The 15,389-nt window shown below is 39.8% G+C and overlaps 1 protein-coding gene across 1 annotated transcript in view; it reads left to right on the top strand.

Annotated features, from left to right (window-relative positions):
* The window catches only part of LONP2 (lon peptidase 2, peroxisomal), a 114,458-nt gene that overhangs the window by 53,083 nt on the left and 45,986 nt on the right, over positions 1-15,389 (top strand). The window contains exons 7-8 of the mRNA XM_049864927.1: positions 910-1,168; positions 10,380-10,521. Of these exons, the coding sequence (XP_049720884.1) occupies positions 910-1,168; positions 10,380-10,521 (401 nt within the window). The remainder of the gene's footprint in view (positions 1-909; positions 1,169-10,379; positions 10,522-15,389) is intronic.

Below are 15,389 nucleotides of genomic sequence, written 5' to 3'. Positions count from 1 at the left end.
CACCACACCACACGCTATGTACACTGACACCACACCACGCACTGTACACACCACGCACTCACACACCCCATACACACCACATCCACACACCATACCACACACATACACATGCCACACACACGTACCACACCACACAGACACCACACCACACACCATATACACATACCACACAAAGCCTGAAATTTACATACCAAGTGAAGGTAGGAATGGTGTCTTGAGCACATGAGATTATGGATGACTGTTTACTTCCTTTTTTTATTAGTGTCCCTAGGTTATGTGAAATGAACATATATTATTTCCATTTTTTTTATTTCCATAATAAGAAAACACTTTTTTTTTAAGGAAGTAACAAATTTGAGCACAGATAGAGTATATGGAGATGATGTCTCCGTAAGAAATAATGTGTACCTAGAAAATCATTTCTAATGAACTAACATGATAATAATGATAAAAAGTTGCTGAGTTTTTGATTATGTATCAGCCAAACCAAACCCATTGTTGTCGAGTCCATTCCAATTCATAGTGATCCCATAGGACAGAGTAGAACTGCCACATAGTCTTTCCAAGGGTATAAATCTTTATGGAAACAGACTGCCACATTTTTCTCCCGTGGAACAGCTGGTGGGTCCGAACTGCCGACCTTTTGGTTGGGAGCTGAGTGCTTAACCACTGCACCACTAGGGCTCCTTTTAATTGTGCAGTGTGTGCTATTTCTGGAGGCACTAAATCTTCTTAAGCAGAATAATGAGGTCTGGGTTTCCCTGAAGACTCATTCAGAAGGATCCAATTCAGTCTGTTCTTGTCACATCTTTTTTTCTAAAAAATATCCTGACTCTTGCCAGGCTTGAAAGGAATTCTTTATTTCAAAATTGCATGTGCTCAGATTATTTGTGTTGGGTTATTCGACAGATCGTCTGGATATTCGGGCAGCCCGGATTCTTCTGGACAATGACCATTATGCCATGGAAAAATTGAAGAAAAGAGTGCTGGAGTATTTGGCTGTCAGACAGCTGAAAAACAACCTGAAGGGCCCAATTCTGTGCTTTGTTGGTCCTCCTGGGGTTGGTAAAACAAGTGTGGGGAGGTCAGTGGCTAAAACCCTGGGCCGAGAGTTCCACCGGATCGCCCTCGGAGGGGTGTGTGACCAGTCTGACGTCCGAGGACACAGGTGAGTGCTCTCTGTGTCATCTCTGGTTCTCTGTCCTGTGTGGCAGACTAAGCAAAAAACCAAACCAAACCTTTTGCCATCAAGTCAATTCTGACTCACAGTGACCCTATACGACAGAGTAGAACTGCCCCCGTAGAGTTTCCAAGGAGCACCTGGTGAATTTGAACTGCCGACCTTTTAGTTAGCAGCCGTAGCACTTAACCACTACGCCACCAGGGTTTCCGTGTGGCTGACTAGAGCCCCGAAAAAGACAAGGCATACAAGGCTGTTGGTCGCAGCCTGAACGGAAGGGACGTTTAACAGCACTTACGTCATGGATTGAATTGTGTCCCCTCAAAATATGTGTCAACTTGGCTAGGCCATTGTTCCCAGGATTGTGTGGTTGTCCTCTGTTTTGTGATCTGACTTAATTTTCCTTTGTGTTGTAAATCTTGATCTCTGCCTGTGGCTAATGAGGCAAGATTAGGTTATGTTAAAGACGATTAGGGTCAGATGCAACACCCTTACTCAGGTCACAGCCCGATCCAATGTAAGGGGAGTTTCCCTGGGGTGTGGCCTGCATCATCTTTTATCTTACAAGAGATAAAAGGAGAGAGAAGCTAGCAGAGAGAGAGACCTCATGCCACCGAGAAAAAAGCACTGGGAGCAGAGTGCATCCTTTGGATCTGGGGTCCCTGCGCTGAGAAGCTCCTAGACCAGGGGAAGATTGATGACAAGGATCTTCCCCCAGAATCAACAGAGGAAAATGCCTTCTCCAGGATCTGGCACTCTGAATTCAGACATCTAGCCTCCTAGACAGAGAGAATACATTTCTGCTTATTAAGCCATTCCACTTGTGGTATTTCTGTTACAGCAGCACTAGGTGACTAGGACAACTTATTTATTACCTTTACCCTAATGGTATACCCAACTAACCCTGATATTTGTATGAGGATGGATAGCTAATATGCCTCAGGTTTCCTGGAATCCCATTTGAATGTAATTAGAAATTGTTTGTAATCGGATATTATATTGTCTTTACATTCATTTTGGTCTAGTAGCATTCCATAAATAATGACCCATAACTCTTATAGTTTAAAAAATAAATGTGATAGCTGGGGCAGGCATGAGGAGGTAAGAAATCTCTGATAAATGTCTTCTGCTTGCAGTTTAAGCTTCCTTCTGTAAACGCTGGTTTGCAGTATGAATATGAGTGATAAGGAGAAACATTAGGATAACTACTAAGGCTTATCCTTACACAGCAAGTCCCTGGGTGGCACAGATGGTTAAACGCTTGACTACTAACCAGAAGGTTAGTGGTTTGTACCCACCCAGAGGCTCCCCAGAAGACGGGCTTGACGACTTACTTCCAAAGGATCACAGCCATTGAAAACCCTATGGAGGGCAGTTCTATTCTGCATACACGGGGTCACCATGAGTCAGAACTGACTTGACAGCAACTGATTGGTTTATCCTTGCACTTTGGACACACTTTCTATCAAAATACATTAAACTGTAAGAAGTGTGTCCTGATAAATCTGACATTGTCAGAACCAGATTTGCATGCTTCGTTCATTGGTTTGTTCTCTGGCTGCTCGGATTGGAAGATGCTTGGGAAAGCAGTGGAAACCACGCATCTCATGGTTCAAGGGTTAAGGGTCTCATAGCAGTTGTGAGTAAATGTACTTACAGTGTATGTGTTAAAAAACATTTTAAAATGTAGGACATTAAAAAATGTAGAAGTCAGGAACAGCTTATAAAGGAATATGATGCAAAAATTAAAAAAAAAAATACGATGCTTTTTTAGTATCTTATTTTCCATTTGCTCATTTACAGGAATCTTTGGCCTGAGTCAGAGATTGGAAACTGAGAAATTCTATGAGAAATGGTTATTTTTAATCTCTTCTATTTACTCATATATAATTCTTAAGTATTAAAGAAAAATCATTCCAAAGGTTTTTAATAAATAAGCAATGAGGGGGTGCAGTCAGGGCCATTCTTTTTAGCAGTGTAAAAAGAGACTTTGATGCCTCACTTTCTTATTCTCTTGTCTGCCACTAGAGGCTGTCGTTTGCTTTTCATAAAGAAATTGATGTCATTACTCTGGGACCAGTCTTGGAGAAGCTGGGTCTAGGGCTGATGTCTTCTAATTCTAGCCACAAAGCTTTTGGGATATGTTCCCGATTCAAGTGACTTGACTTACACAGTCAGTGTGGTTTTAGTTTTCTTTCTTTTCATATCAGTAGTATGATGGAATTGTTGATGAGATTTGGAGAGTCATTTTGTGTAATTAAGGGTAAGGGTTCATGACATGAAGATAATTTGCCTTTATTTCTTTCCACATTGATGTCAATTATGCAGTTGTTGTTGTGTGCCGTTGAGTCACTTCCAACTCATAGTGACCCTATAGGACAGAGTAGAACTGTTCCAAAGGGTTTCCTAGGCTGTCATCTTCATGGGAACAGATCACTGGGTCTTTTCTCCTGAACACTTGCCAGTGGGTTTGAACCGTGGACCTTTCAGTTAACAGCCGAGCGCTTAACCATTGTACCACCAGGGCTTCTTTGATTATGCGATAAAGCTTGGAAAATTCTTATTGGGTGCCTGGCACACAGTCAGCATTCAGTAAAAATTAGCTGTGATTATTATTATGTTAATTCTAAATTCTCAGGACAAATGTAAATTTATAAAGTTCAATATGACTTTATAAACTTCAGTGTTTTTAAAATTGTATTGTAAATTTTTTTATCCTATTCTCAGCATTATTATTTATGTGACACAGTTGTGGGAAAAACTTATTTTTCTGTTACATACTGTGTAATGTCACAGTTCACACCACTTCTTATGAACATTATTGGGTTTAAACAGATCCCTGCTTTAAATATTTACTGGTAGATATAAAATTTTTTTCGCTATTTTTCAAGTGAACATATTTTTGTGTATGTAACTCTGTTGTTAAGAGAACTAATCTAAAGAAAATAAGTTACTTTCATTTGTAAAAGGAAGTTTGTGTTATAGTCACCATTGGCCTGAAGTATTTTTATAAACTTTTTAGAAATACAGGGTACAGATGAAGGCTGTGATTGCTGCCATGTATAAGGTATGGGTTTGTCGGTGAATCACTCCCTGGCCACCGCTGTTGCAGACATCTCGTTAAACACTGCAGCAGCATACCTTTATGCTATCTGTATTCCCCATCTGTCCCCTGAATTATCAAAGCCCAGAGGAGATTTTTATTTGAAAACCTGTTTGGAAACAGGTGGACAGTGAGGTGCGACTGTTAAAGGAAAGGCCAGAGCAGAGTATGTGCTGAATTCAGAGTTACGAATTGAAGGTGAGCGTGAGGAGGGAGAAGAACAGCAAAGAATCACAGCACAACTGTGGGCAGCAGCCAGCGGGAATGGGCTGCTCCGTGGACAGTGGAGGCGTTTTGGAAACACCCAGGGCTTGGCGTTTGAGGACTGGTCACATGCTCACAACCAGCGTTCATGCAAAGTTTTGTTTTTCCTCAGCCCGTGGGTAGGCACCACTGTTCTTCAGCCTTAAAATAACCGAGGAAATATAGAGCTGTTTTACGGTGTTTTCCCTGCTTATTCACTCGCTTTCCCTGTTTTCCCGCTTGTGGAACACCAGCCTTTTGCTAGAAGTACCTGTTTATGTGAAGGAGGTGCTAATGAGTTGGAAATTAATTTTAAAAACAACCGAAGGTATTTTTTTTGGACATAGGTGAGAATGTGGGTGGAAGGTGGGGAGGGAAAAGAAAGGCTTGATTTACATTTAAATCTTAAACTAGGAAAATAATGATAATCTGACTGAACATGGGCCCATTGTTTTTGTTGATAGAGTGGTTTAAAGAAAGAATAGTAACGTGGGTGCTCCCTGTTAACTGACGCAGCTCTTCATTCTTCCCAGCATTTCTCACGTGGGTTTACCTCCACTGGGAATTTTCTGTCCACAGAAGCCACAAAATATCTGTTCCCATATGGCAGTTTTTATAACTTAAATTTTTATATTTAAATGTAACATTTAAATAATTTAAATCAGTTCACAGAAAGTAAATTCAAAATAACCATTTTTTTAGGATGAAATTTTATGAAATCATGTTTACATAATAATTACTTTTCGTTAGCTATTCATTGGTAAAATGTTAATGTTATGATCTATCTCAAAAACATACTTCTTCTTATATCTCAAATCACTGTTGACATTTAACTCTTTGGAAGTACTTTATATAAAATTATACCACTGCAAGCAATCTTTGGTTAGTTTTCAAACAAGATGAGGAAAAAAAACTGTTTTCCACATTGGTAAATTTTTCATATGTGACCTGAAATGGTGATGTTTTAAATAGATTAGCTGCCTCATTATTAATCTTCACAAGGGAAAAATAACTGAAGCAGCAAGCTTTTCGTACTTTTTTGGTGTGGTATGCTGGACATTTTATGGTCGGCTCGCTGTCTCTGTTAGAACCTGTATTTGCAGACAGCTCCTCTCTGCCTAGCTAAAACCTCAGTTTGTTTTAAGGGCCCAGCCCTAGGCTCCCTCCGTCAGTGTGGCACAGTCAGGCCTAAACTAACCGCTCAGTGTCTGTGTGATGCTGTAGCGATCCAGGGGTGTGTGCCTCTGAAATTCCTAGTGGGTGTAACTGTAGAGATAAAACATAAAAGGCATAAGCTCTGTAGGGCTGGGTTTTATCGTCTATCTTGTACGCCTTTGTATCACTCTGTGACGTTTAACACAGCGTTAAACATGGTATGTGCTCTCTACATGCGTTGTAAATTCATGGAAGATTCAAACTTACATAGTTACATTTTGGAAGCCATGCGTTCCTTAACATGAGTGCATCCATACAAACTAGCATGTAAAAAGATGTAGGAAGACTGTATTACAGTATGATTTTTTAGGCGTACTGTATTAAATCCCAGCTGCTTAAAGACTGTTGCTCTTTTTGAGATCATCCGCATCTCTTCTAAGGCTTATTACTTTTTCCAGTTTGAAATATATGTATATACACACACCCTTGATAGAAAATCTGGAAAAAAAAAAACTGAGGTTAAAAAAGTCCTTAATGTTTTTCTGCCACTTAGGTATAATCACTCTTAACTTTGGTTTATTTCCTGCCAGACTTCTTTGAGCAGCATTTTTGCCCCTTTTTAAAAAAGCAACAGAATTATAATCATACTCGACCTTTTTCTGTCAGTGTGAACTTTTTGTAAATATTATTTTAACAATTTGCATTGTAGTCTGTAAGAGCCTCTTATATTGAACGACATGAAAAATTAATGGTGAAATGCCTGTTTTTCTCCCCTCTCTCCATACTGGAAAAGAGGGTGAGTAAGGGGACACTTATCCTGACATTGAGGTGTCACTGGCGGTAACAGACTGGCTGGTCTTGTGGATCACGTTTGATTTGATGTTACCTAGGCATGGGGGCAGAATAGTAAAATAATGGCTTACCGTAGGGCTGTAAATACCTCATAGTGTATTTCTCTGAGGTTGTTTTTCAAAGCACAAACCATTTTTTGGAAAATGCTAATATTGTAACTTAATAATTTTGAACTATGTAGATAGTTTTATTGTTTTTGTATATCTTAAACACTAGTTCAGTAGTCCCACCAAACTCATGTATTGCCTGCAGCAATTACAAGAGAAGTATGAATTCATATATTTTTTAAAAATTAGCATGTTTACTTCAGTTTTAGGAAAAATTTCTGGGTAATCATATATTCAGACCGAATAATAAGATACTGAAGATGTATTCCTTTCCGACTTTGCTGGATTGTGCTGTGGTGCTCTCCAGATGTTTTAGGGTGGGGAAACAAACCACGGGAGAAGCTTACCGTTTGTGAATGAGCACTGCTCGTTTCTCAGGAGGATATTTTGCTATGCTAATTTGTTAAGAAACGGTTGTGTTTGGTGATGTTGAAAGAAGACATTTTTGTTTTATGTATTGCGGCATTTTTATCACCTGATTCATATTCCACAGCTTTATTCACCATACTCTATACCTTTAGTCAGCGAGTTGCATGCTGCTGTATCTTCTGGCAAAAGACTGTCCTGAATGGAAAAGCGTGTTCAAACAAATTCAGCATATATAAGACTGCATCCTGTATTTTTAAAGTGGTTTCTAACAAATTAAAAAAGTTCTTCTCCTTTAATAAGTAGAAAAAGTGTTTAAATCTTTATTAAATAATCAGTTATCTAACCATGACTGGTTAGAGCAGTAATTTTTATTTTCTTTCATTTAAGAAAGAAACGTACTTTCCAGAGAAGCCCAAACCACTGGCCAGTACGTCAAACCCACCATCTTGTTTAGAGTCACTGTGGCAATAAAAGGTAGCAAATTGGGGTATTGGGTGTTCCGTACTTTGATGTGAACTTATGTGATAGACATCTTCAGCAGCCTGTGGTCTCTTTTATTTTTCCAGAAGTGGTGACGGTTGTCTCCTTGGCTCGACCTCTAGAACAGTGGTCCATATATGGGGGATATCGCCTGTGGTTGAGGAACACTGAGGGCCTTGAATGTGCTTGGTGCTATTAAAAGACACTTTTATAAGAGTCGCTTCCATTAAAAGGGACTGAAATGGGACTCAAGTTCAAGTATATCGATTTCTGCTTTTGTACTTGATCCAGGAAGCCAGAAGTGGACTTTAAGTTACCTGTTGCCATCAAGTCAATTCTGACTCATAGCGACTTTATAGGACAGAGTAGAACTGCCCCATAGAGTTTCCAGGGAGTGCCTGATGGATTTGAACTGCTGACCTTTTTGGTTAGGAGCCGTAGCACTTAACCACAACATCACCAGGGTTTCCAGTAAACAGGAGATTTAAAAAGCAGTGCCTGGACCTAAGAGGACTTTATGTAGCTGTTACTAATTATAATTAATGTCCTTTGAAAGCTTACTATGTACCTTCACTATGCTGTGCATATATTACCTATGTCCCGTTGTAATCCCTGAGGTTGTCACTGTTATTATTCCCCATTTTACAGGTGAGGAAACTGAGACTTGGGTCAGGTAACTTGACTAATGTAGTATTCAAACACATGTATCACCTGAAGAGTAGGGATAGAAAGGCACTTTGGGTGCTGGCAGCGTTGTCCTTAAATGGATAGGAGAAACAAGCTTCTACTTGGGAACCGTCTTTGAGCTCTGTGCCCAGTATCTGCTTTGTAGAAGAGGTTGTATACCTGGTACCCATGGATAAAGAGTAAGCATCAACTCAGTTGTAGAGTCAGTAGATGCTGCGGGCACTGCATTGTTGCAAAGATCAGTTTGTGAGAGGTGGTTGGGAAAGGTGTCTTAGAATTGCTGGGTCTTAGGTAGAGTTTACATAGTCAGGGAGAGTATTAAGTGCAGGAAGGCACTGTGTTAACAGTTAAAAGAAAAAAAAAGGCACAAGGACTGTGGTAGGATATTTGTGGTGGCTGAAGCAAGACAGGAATGGCAATGAGTTGGGAAGGTGGGGGGAGCAGATTGGGAGGAACCTTAAATCCCAGACAAGGGTGTTTTCTCCTTATTCTGTAGGCTCTGGGGACCAGTGGAAAGTTTGTGAGGAGTTGTTTGTACACGGTGATTAGTATCTAGGTTTCTACTTGGTCTGTGGAAAGGGTCCTGCCTAGAATATTATTTCCTTCATGACTTTATGTCTAGAACTGCCAATACCTGATTTTGAAGTCTACCCATCAGTAACAGTAAGGAAAGAGAAAGAAAATGGGGCAGGAAATGACCCATAGAGGTTTTGAGATTTAAAAAAAAAAAAAAATTCCATTCACTACTGCTCTTAAAAGGCAGAGTAATGGCAAATCTGTAAGTTTTCTAGAGAAGTAATTTCCAAGAATTTATTAACTTTGAGTCTTGTCCCGCATCATGTGAAAATCATGAATGTACTAATTCCTTATTGCAAGGGGGCAGTGTTCACTGTATTTGGTTCCAGTGCCTTGTTCACCTTCCCCGGATGAAAGGCATTCCCACAGTATTTTTCAAGGCCTTCTTGTCTTTTCAAAGGTCACTCTGTTCCTTCTGTTCTACTTTATACCAGTCACGTGGCAGAATCGAGGCCTGGCCTGTGAACCGCTTTGTGCAGACCATGAGATACATGCCGCTGCTCCACTTAGCACTGATGCACTTCTCCTGGGCAGTCAGCCCCAGCCCCTGATGCCTTTTCAGAAACAGCCTTTGTTTTGCACGTGGCTTAGGCAGCAAGGCTGTAATTAAACTCAGTAAATTGCTGCTTAAAATAAAGTTTTTGCCAGCTTTGTAAGAGAGGCACTTTTTTTTCACTTTGACACACATCTGTTTTTAAATCATTCCACACTCTGAGTCTGTTATAATTATGTAGATAATTCTTGTTTAAATGCAATAAAGCAGCCTCTAACGTTTTAATGCCCAACAAATTATCTGGGTGAACTTGGTTATGCCAATTAGTGCATGTGGGGAGGACACAGTTTTTCAAAAGACCAGAATTAGTGGAATTTTGGTATGAATACTATTAAGCCCAAATCCTCTTACTAACCCCAAATCCATTAATAGTAGATTATTGCCTCAGAAAATACACATTTGGATTCTTCCCTTCTCCACCCCTCTGCTCTCCTTCCTCCCTCTCTCTGTTTTTTCTGTTTTGAGTGGCCCTGTGAACTAGTTGTAATCTCCTTTATGGAGACAATATTGCCTTAGCCTGCCCTGAGGCAGCCATTTTAGTATATAAAGAGGTGGTTGTGTTGGAGGCAGGGTCTCTGAAAAATCATGAAAAACATGGGAATTAATTCATGGGGCCCTTTGAGCATTTTCGGATCTTGAAGAATAAGAACCATAATTGTGTGACTTAAGTCCAGTGCTCTTCCATTTCACCAAGTGGCCAAAATGAAGTCAGTCCTTTCGGTGTCATGGGAAATTGCAACCAGACTTCAATGGGAAATAAGGTGAGAATTGAATCAGATAACTTGATGCATCGTCCAAAAACCAGACCAGTTGCTGTCAAATCCATTCCAACTCATAGCAACCCTGTGTGTGTCGTCATAGATCCGTCTGCGATAGGGTTTTCATGGCTTATTTTTAAGACGTAGATTGCCATGCATTTCTTCTGAGGCATCTCTAGATGGACTGAAACTGCAAACCTCCTGGGTACATTAACTCTTGGCACAGCCCAAGGGACTGCTTTATTACAGGGCTTTCTGAATGGTGTGGCCTTTGCCGCAACGTCTCACTGTTGTGCATATGTTCCTTCCTTCATAGGCGCACCTATGTTGGCAGCATGCCTGGCCGTATAATCAACGGCTTGAAGACTGTTGGCGTTAACAATCCAGTGTTCCTGTTAGATGAGGTCGACAAACTGGGGAAAAGCTTACAGGGCGATCCTGCCGCAGCTCTTCTTGAGGTAAGATTTAGGAAGCACCGCGTCTGCAGTCACACTGGGAGGAGGTAATCACATCAAGCGCTGTCTGTGTTTTTGTATTCTGAAATCTGAAACAATTTGATATTTAAATTAAAATGTCTTGGAGGTTTCTTTTTCCTCTTTTTCTAGTAATTCTCTCTGTTTCTTTTTCTTTTTTTTCCCCTAACCAAGGAGTTTGGCAAAATTTTGTGCATGTTTATCATTCAGAGACCAGTAGCCCTGCAAGCTCATTACAAAAAACAGCAAGCAAGTCCCCTTCTTAGTGACCCCGTTTTCTTCTCTGCACTTTGACCTGTGATTAGCTCCAGTCTCAAGAATAGCATGGCCATGTTGCTACATCCTGATTTTTCAGTTTTCAGCCTTACCTATTGACTCCCCCCAAGGAGATGAGAATTTTGCTGTCTGTCCTGCCTCTGCCCCCACTGTACCATTTTTATACTCCCATTCTCCCAGTGTAATTTTATTGTGATTTTGTTAAATCATTATTGAGTACATTATTGTTGTTGTTAGGTGCCGTCGAGTTGGTTCTGACTCATAACAACCCTGTAGAATAAAGTAGAACTGCCCCATAGGGTTTCCAGGGAGCGGCTGGTGGATTTGAACTGGCGACCATTTGGTTAGCAGCCAGGCTCTTAACCACTGCACCACCAGGGCTTCATTTACATTTTTATTGATTATGTAAATAGTTTTCACAGCTGAGCTCTCTGATAAACTATTCTACTTTTCTTTTCCTGTCCCTCTTTTTTTTTCCTGTACATGTTTTTTTAATCTCCTTAGAGTTACTACTTTTCCTGTTTCTTTTTGTTTCTTCACCTGTTGTCTAATTCTTCCTTCAAGACACTCAGACCTTTAGGTGTTCAGTCAGTTTTGTCTTCTGTGTTTTCTGTGTGGTACCTAGCCGTCTTCCTAGGATACCCCCTCACCGCTCCCCAGGTTGGATGTCTTGTTCCTTGTATTCCATTTCTTCCTCTTCCTTGGTTTATTCCTGCATTTTTGTGATGTTAATCCCCCAGGAGCTTCCTGAGAAAGCTTGTGTGACAAGTAAATGCTTTCAGACTCTGCGTATCTGCATTTCTGTGCTTCCGTCATACTTGATTGATAGCTGGACTGGATTAGAATCTTAGCGGGAAATAATTTTATTTTGAGGACATTTCTCCATTGCTTTCCAGTTTCCAGTGTTGCTGTTGATAAGGCTTAAGCCATTGTGGTTCCTATCCTTCGTGACCTATTTTACTCTCAGAGAAGTTTCATGATCTTTCTTTTTTAGTCTCTTTATCCTAGTGTTCTTAAATTTCACAATAAAACCACCTTGGCATGGACCTTGTTTTACCTATGTTTGCTGGGCTCTTTGAAGATTCTTTGAGTTGGAAAACCCTGTCTTTTGGTTCTGGAACATTTTCTTGAAGTCTTTTGTTTATGATTTTCTCCTCTTCACTTTCTTGGATCTCCTGTTACTTGGGTGTTAGATCTTTGATTTTCTTATCCTTTCTTTCCTGTTATTCATCTCTTTTATTTTTGTTCTACTTTCTGAATACTTCCTCAGCTTTTTCTTTTAATCCTCCTATGAGTTTAGCATTTCTGCTACCATATTTTTAATTTCAGAGAACTTATTTTTAATTCTCTGCCTATTCTTTTTATAGTGTCTTACTCTTGTTACACAGTTGTAATATGTTCTCTTTGTGAGAAAGATGCTGATAAGTTTTTTTTTTTTTCCTTTGTGCTTCTTTTATCTGTTTTTTGTTGGATATTTCTTTTGATCTCTGTCTTATACGTTAGAGTCTTTCGTTAGATGTCTGGTAGTTTGTGTCTGTCTATTTGTATTTAATAGTGAGGAACTAAAAAAGCTCATTGGAAGCTGTGAACATATGAGCCAGGGTTATTGACTGTGAGCTTCACAATAGGGCCATCTGGCTGGACTGTGAGGTTAAGGAACTTCCTATAGCAATAATTTTAGGTTTTCTTCTTCACTTGGTTAAATTCTTCAGGGAATACCCTTCAAGTCTCTTGCCTTGGGAACAAAGGGCTGGCTGTCAACATTCTGGGAACCAGTTGGGGGTGGGGAGAGTATCTCCACGTTCAGTATTCCCTGTGTATGTTTGCCCTGGTGGCGCAGATGGTTAAGCTCTTGGCTGCTAACCAAAAGATTGGTAGTTCGAGTCCACCCAGAGGTGCCTCAGAAGAAACATCTGGCTGTCTACTTCCCAAAAATCAGCTATCGAAAGCCATATGGAGCACAGTTCTGCTCCAACACACATGGGGTCACCATGAGTCAGCATGGCCTCCAGGGCAGTTTTTTTGATGTATGCACTCACAGGAGCCCTAGCGTTCAGCACAGTGCGTGCTCTGCCCAGCTGTGCCTGGCATCCCCTGTGCAGGGAGCTGCTGTTTGGCCTTGTTAAGAAGATAAAGCTCCAGTATTTTGCTCAGGTGGGAAGGGACCTGGAAACTGACTTCTGCCTAAATTTACTTCAACCAGTCCTCTTTATTCTAGCACCTCTGACCCTCCCTTCACCCTCGCTTAGGTAAAATGTTACTAATATTCAAATTGACTTATAAAATTGAGGGGAAAAGTTGATTTATGAAAGTTTTTATTTTTTCCTTGTTTATTTTCTTGTATTTAGTTCTCTCAGGCTTCCTGTTTTGTTTTTGTAATCTTCTCTGAGCAGGATGGCCTGGAACATGTGTTTTGTAAGCAGGGAGACCGTACATTCTGGTTGTCTGGCACAGTCACAGTTTATACCTGATTATTCATTGCTCCCCCTTCCAGTCTCAGAAATTAGTCCTGTTTGGACAAGAAAAAATAGTTACCCTATTTAAAAGCCCCAGAGCTTGGAGTGGATTGGTTTGGTGGGGTTGGCTTGGTTCATTTGTATTGTAAGATAATTCTTTTCTGGCTTGGTAACTGGTTTGTTTACTCTTCAGTGGTATGAACAGTAACCTAGTGAACATCATTTAAGATTTTAGTGGTTTCTTAGATAATAACTTTGAGCTTTCAGCTTATTTCATGGTAGGCATTTTCAGATAACCTGACCAATTTCTCCCATTAGATACTGGTGTCTGTCCTGTGTAGAAAAGAATTTAAGGGTTAATTTCCTGACAGTTATGTTTCTCAATAGACTGTTTTTGAGAGTCCTGAAGCACATCCACCAGAGACAGCCTCACAAGTAGTAGGAGATGATTAAGCCCCCTGTCTGTTTGTTCGGTTATTAAATAGTATTTTAGATCTTCACATAGTGGGTTTGTAGGGATACAAAAATATTTGTTGTTGGTCTTTGTTAATAAGCAGCTGGTATAATGATATTTTGTTGCCATTGTAGAACTTGGTGTTCATTTTTTTCAGAATTGATTTATTAATATTGCAAAATAGAAGTAGGAAAGCCCCAAATGATACCTCACAGTAGATGCCACAGTAGTTTAATTATGAATAGCATCAGTTCCTTATAGACTGTGGTGCTTAGAATTAAGCAAGATAAAGTTACAGAAGTACGGAGTCTTATCTTGGCAAATCACCTAGCCTTCTCCTCCTTCCCACCTGCCCAGATCTTGGACAGATACCTCCATATCTCATAGATGCTTGAGAAGATTAAATCCGAATATATGTAAAGTGTTCTATAAACTTTACCCTACACTACAGATGTTACTTTAATATCCATTGGTATTTCTTCTGTGTCCAAGGTGAAAGCCACTTGCTGTTTCCATTGCAACAGACCCACCCAAATGAAAAAAAAAAGTTCAGTTACTCAGATACCTGTATACCAGTGTTCATTACCACATCATTCACGATAGTCAGAAGGTGGAAAAAACCCAAGTGTCCATCAACAGATGAATCAGTAAACAAAACTTGATGTATGCATACAAATATAGTATTATCAAGCCATGAAAAGGAATGAAGTTCTGATCATTCTTAGACATGGATGAACGTTGAAAACCATGCTGAGTGAAATAAGACACAAAAGGACAAATACTGTATGAGCCCACTTGTATGAAATATCTAGAATAGGGAAATGCATAGAGACAAAAGTCTGTTAAAGGTTAACAGGGTTTTGGGGGATGGGGAGTTATATTGCTTAAGGGATACTGTTTCTGAAATGGATAGTGGCGGTGGTGCACAATATTGTGGATGTCATTAATGTCACTGAACTGTATACTTAAAAGTGGTTAAAATGGCAAACTTTTCATTTCATATATATATATGTATATATATTTGGTTCTTCGTTTCTGTTGATAGCCACAATAAAAGTAAAAAGAAAGAAAAAAAGTACTGAGTCTCCTGATTCATGAACATAGTATATCTCTCCATTTATTAGGTCTTGTTTACTTTCTCTCAGCAATGTTTTACGGCATTCAACATACAGGTCTTATACTTCATTTGTCAAATTTATCCCTGTATATTTGATGTTTCTTGATGCTATTTTAATATCAATTTCTGATTGTTGCTAGCATATAGAAAAGGTAGGACTGAATTTTTTGTATGTTGACCTTTGCAGTGCAACGGGTTTCTCTTTCTGGCCCTAGATTTGTAGTTCTGCCAAGATGATTCACTAGGCCACAATCTTGCAAAGAGTTTGGTTAGTCTGTAGTCTACTATGCAAATAGGGGGTGTAAAACCACCCAATAGGATTAAGTGAGCTTGTGGAAATTGGTCGATTACTATGCAAATTAAATGATTGTGGTTTACTGAGAGGATTGGTCAGTTTTGCCATCCTGTAAGGGCCATTCTCACAGAGGTTGAGGGGGACCTCACTGCCCTCAAGAAGAGTCTTTTAAAGTGTACAATTCAGTGATATTTAGTATATTCCAGAGTTGCTCAGTCGACACTGTACCTATTAGCTGTCACTCCCCATTCCTCC

This window comes from Elephas maximus, chromosome 21, assembly GCF_024166365.1.
Source record: "Elephas maximus indicus isolate mEleMax1 chromosome 21, mEleMax1 primary haplotype, whole genome shotgun sequence".
Lineage (NCBI taxonomy): Eukaryota > Metazoa > Chordata > Mammalia > Proboscidea > Elephantidae > Elephas > Elephas maximus.
Note: the sequence above shows the minus strand (reverse complement) of the source record. Positions and strands in the feature narration are given on the sequence as shown.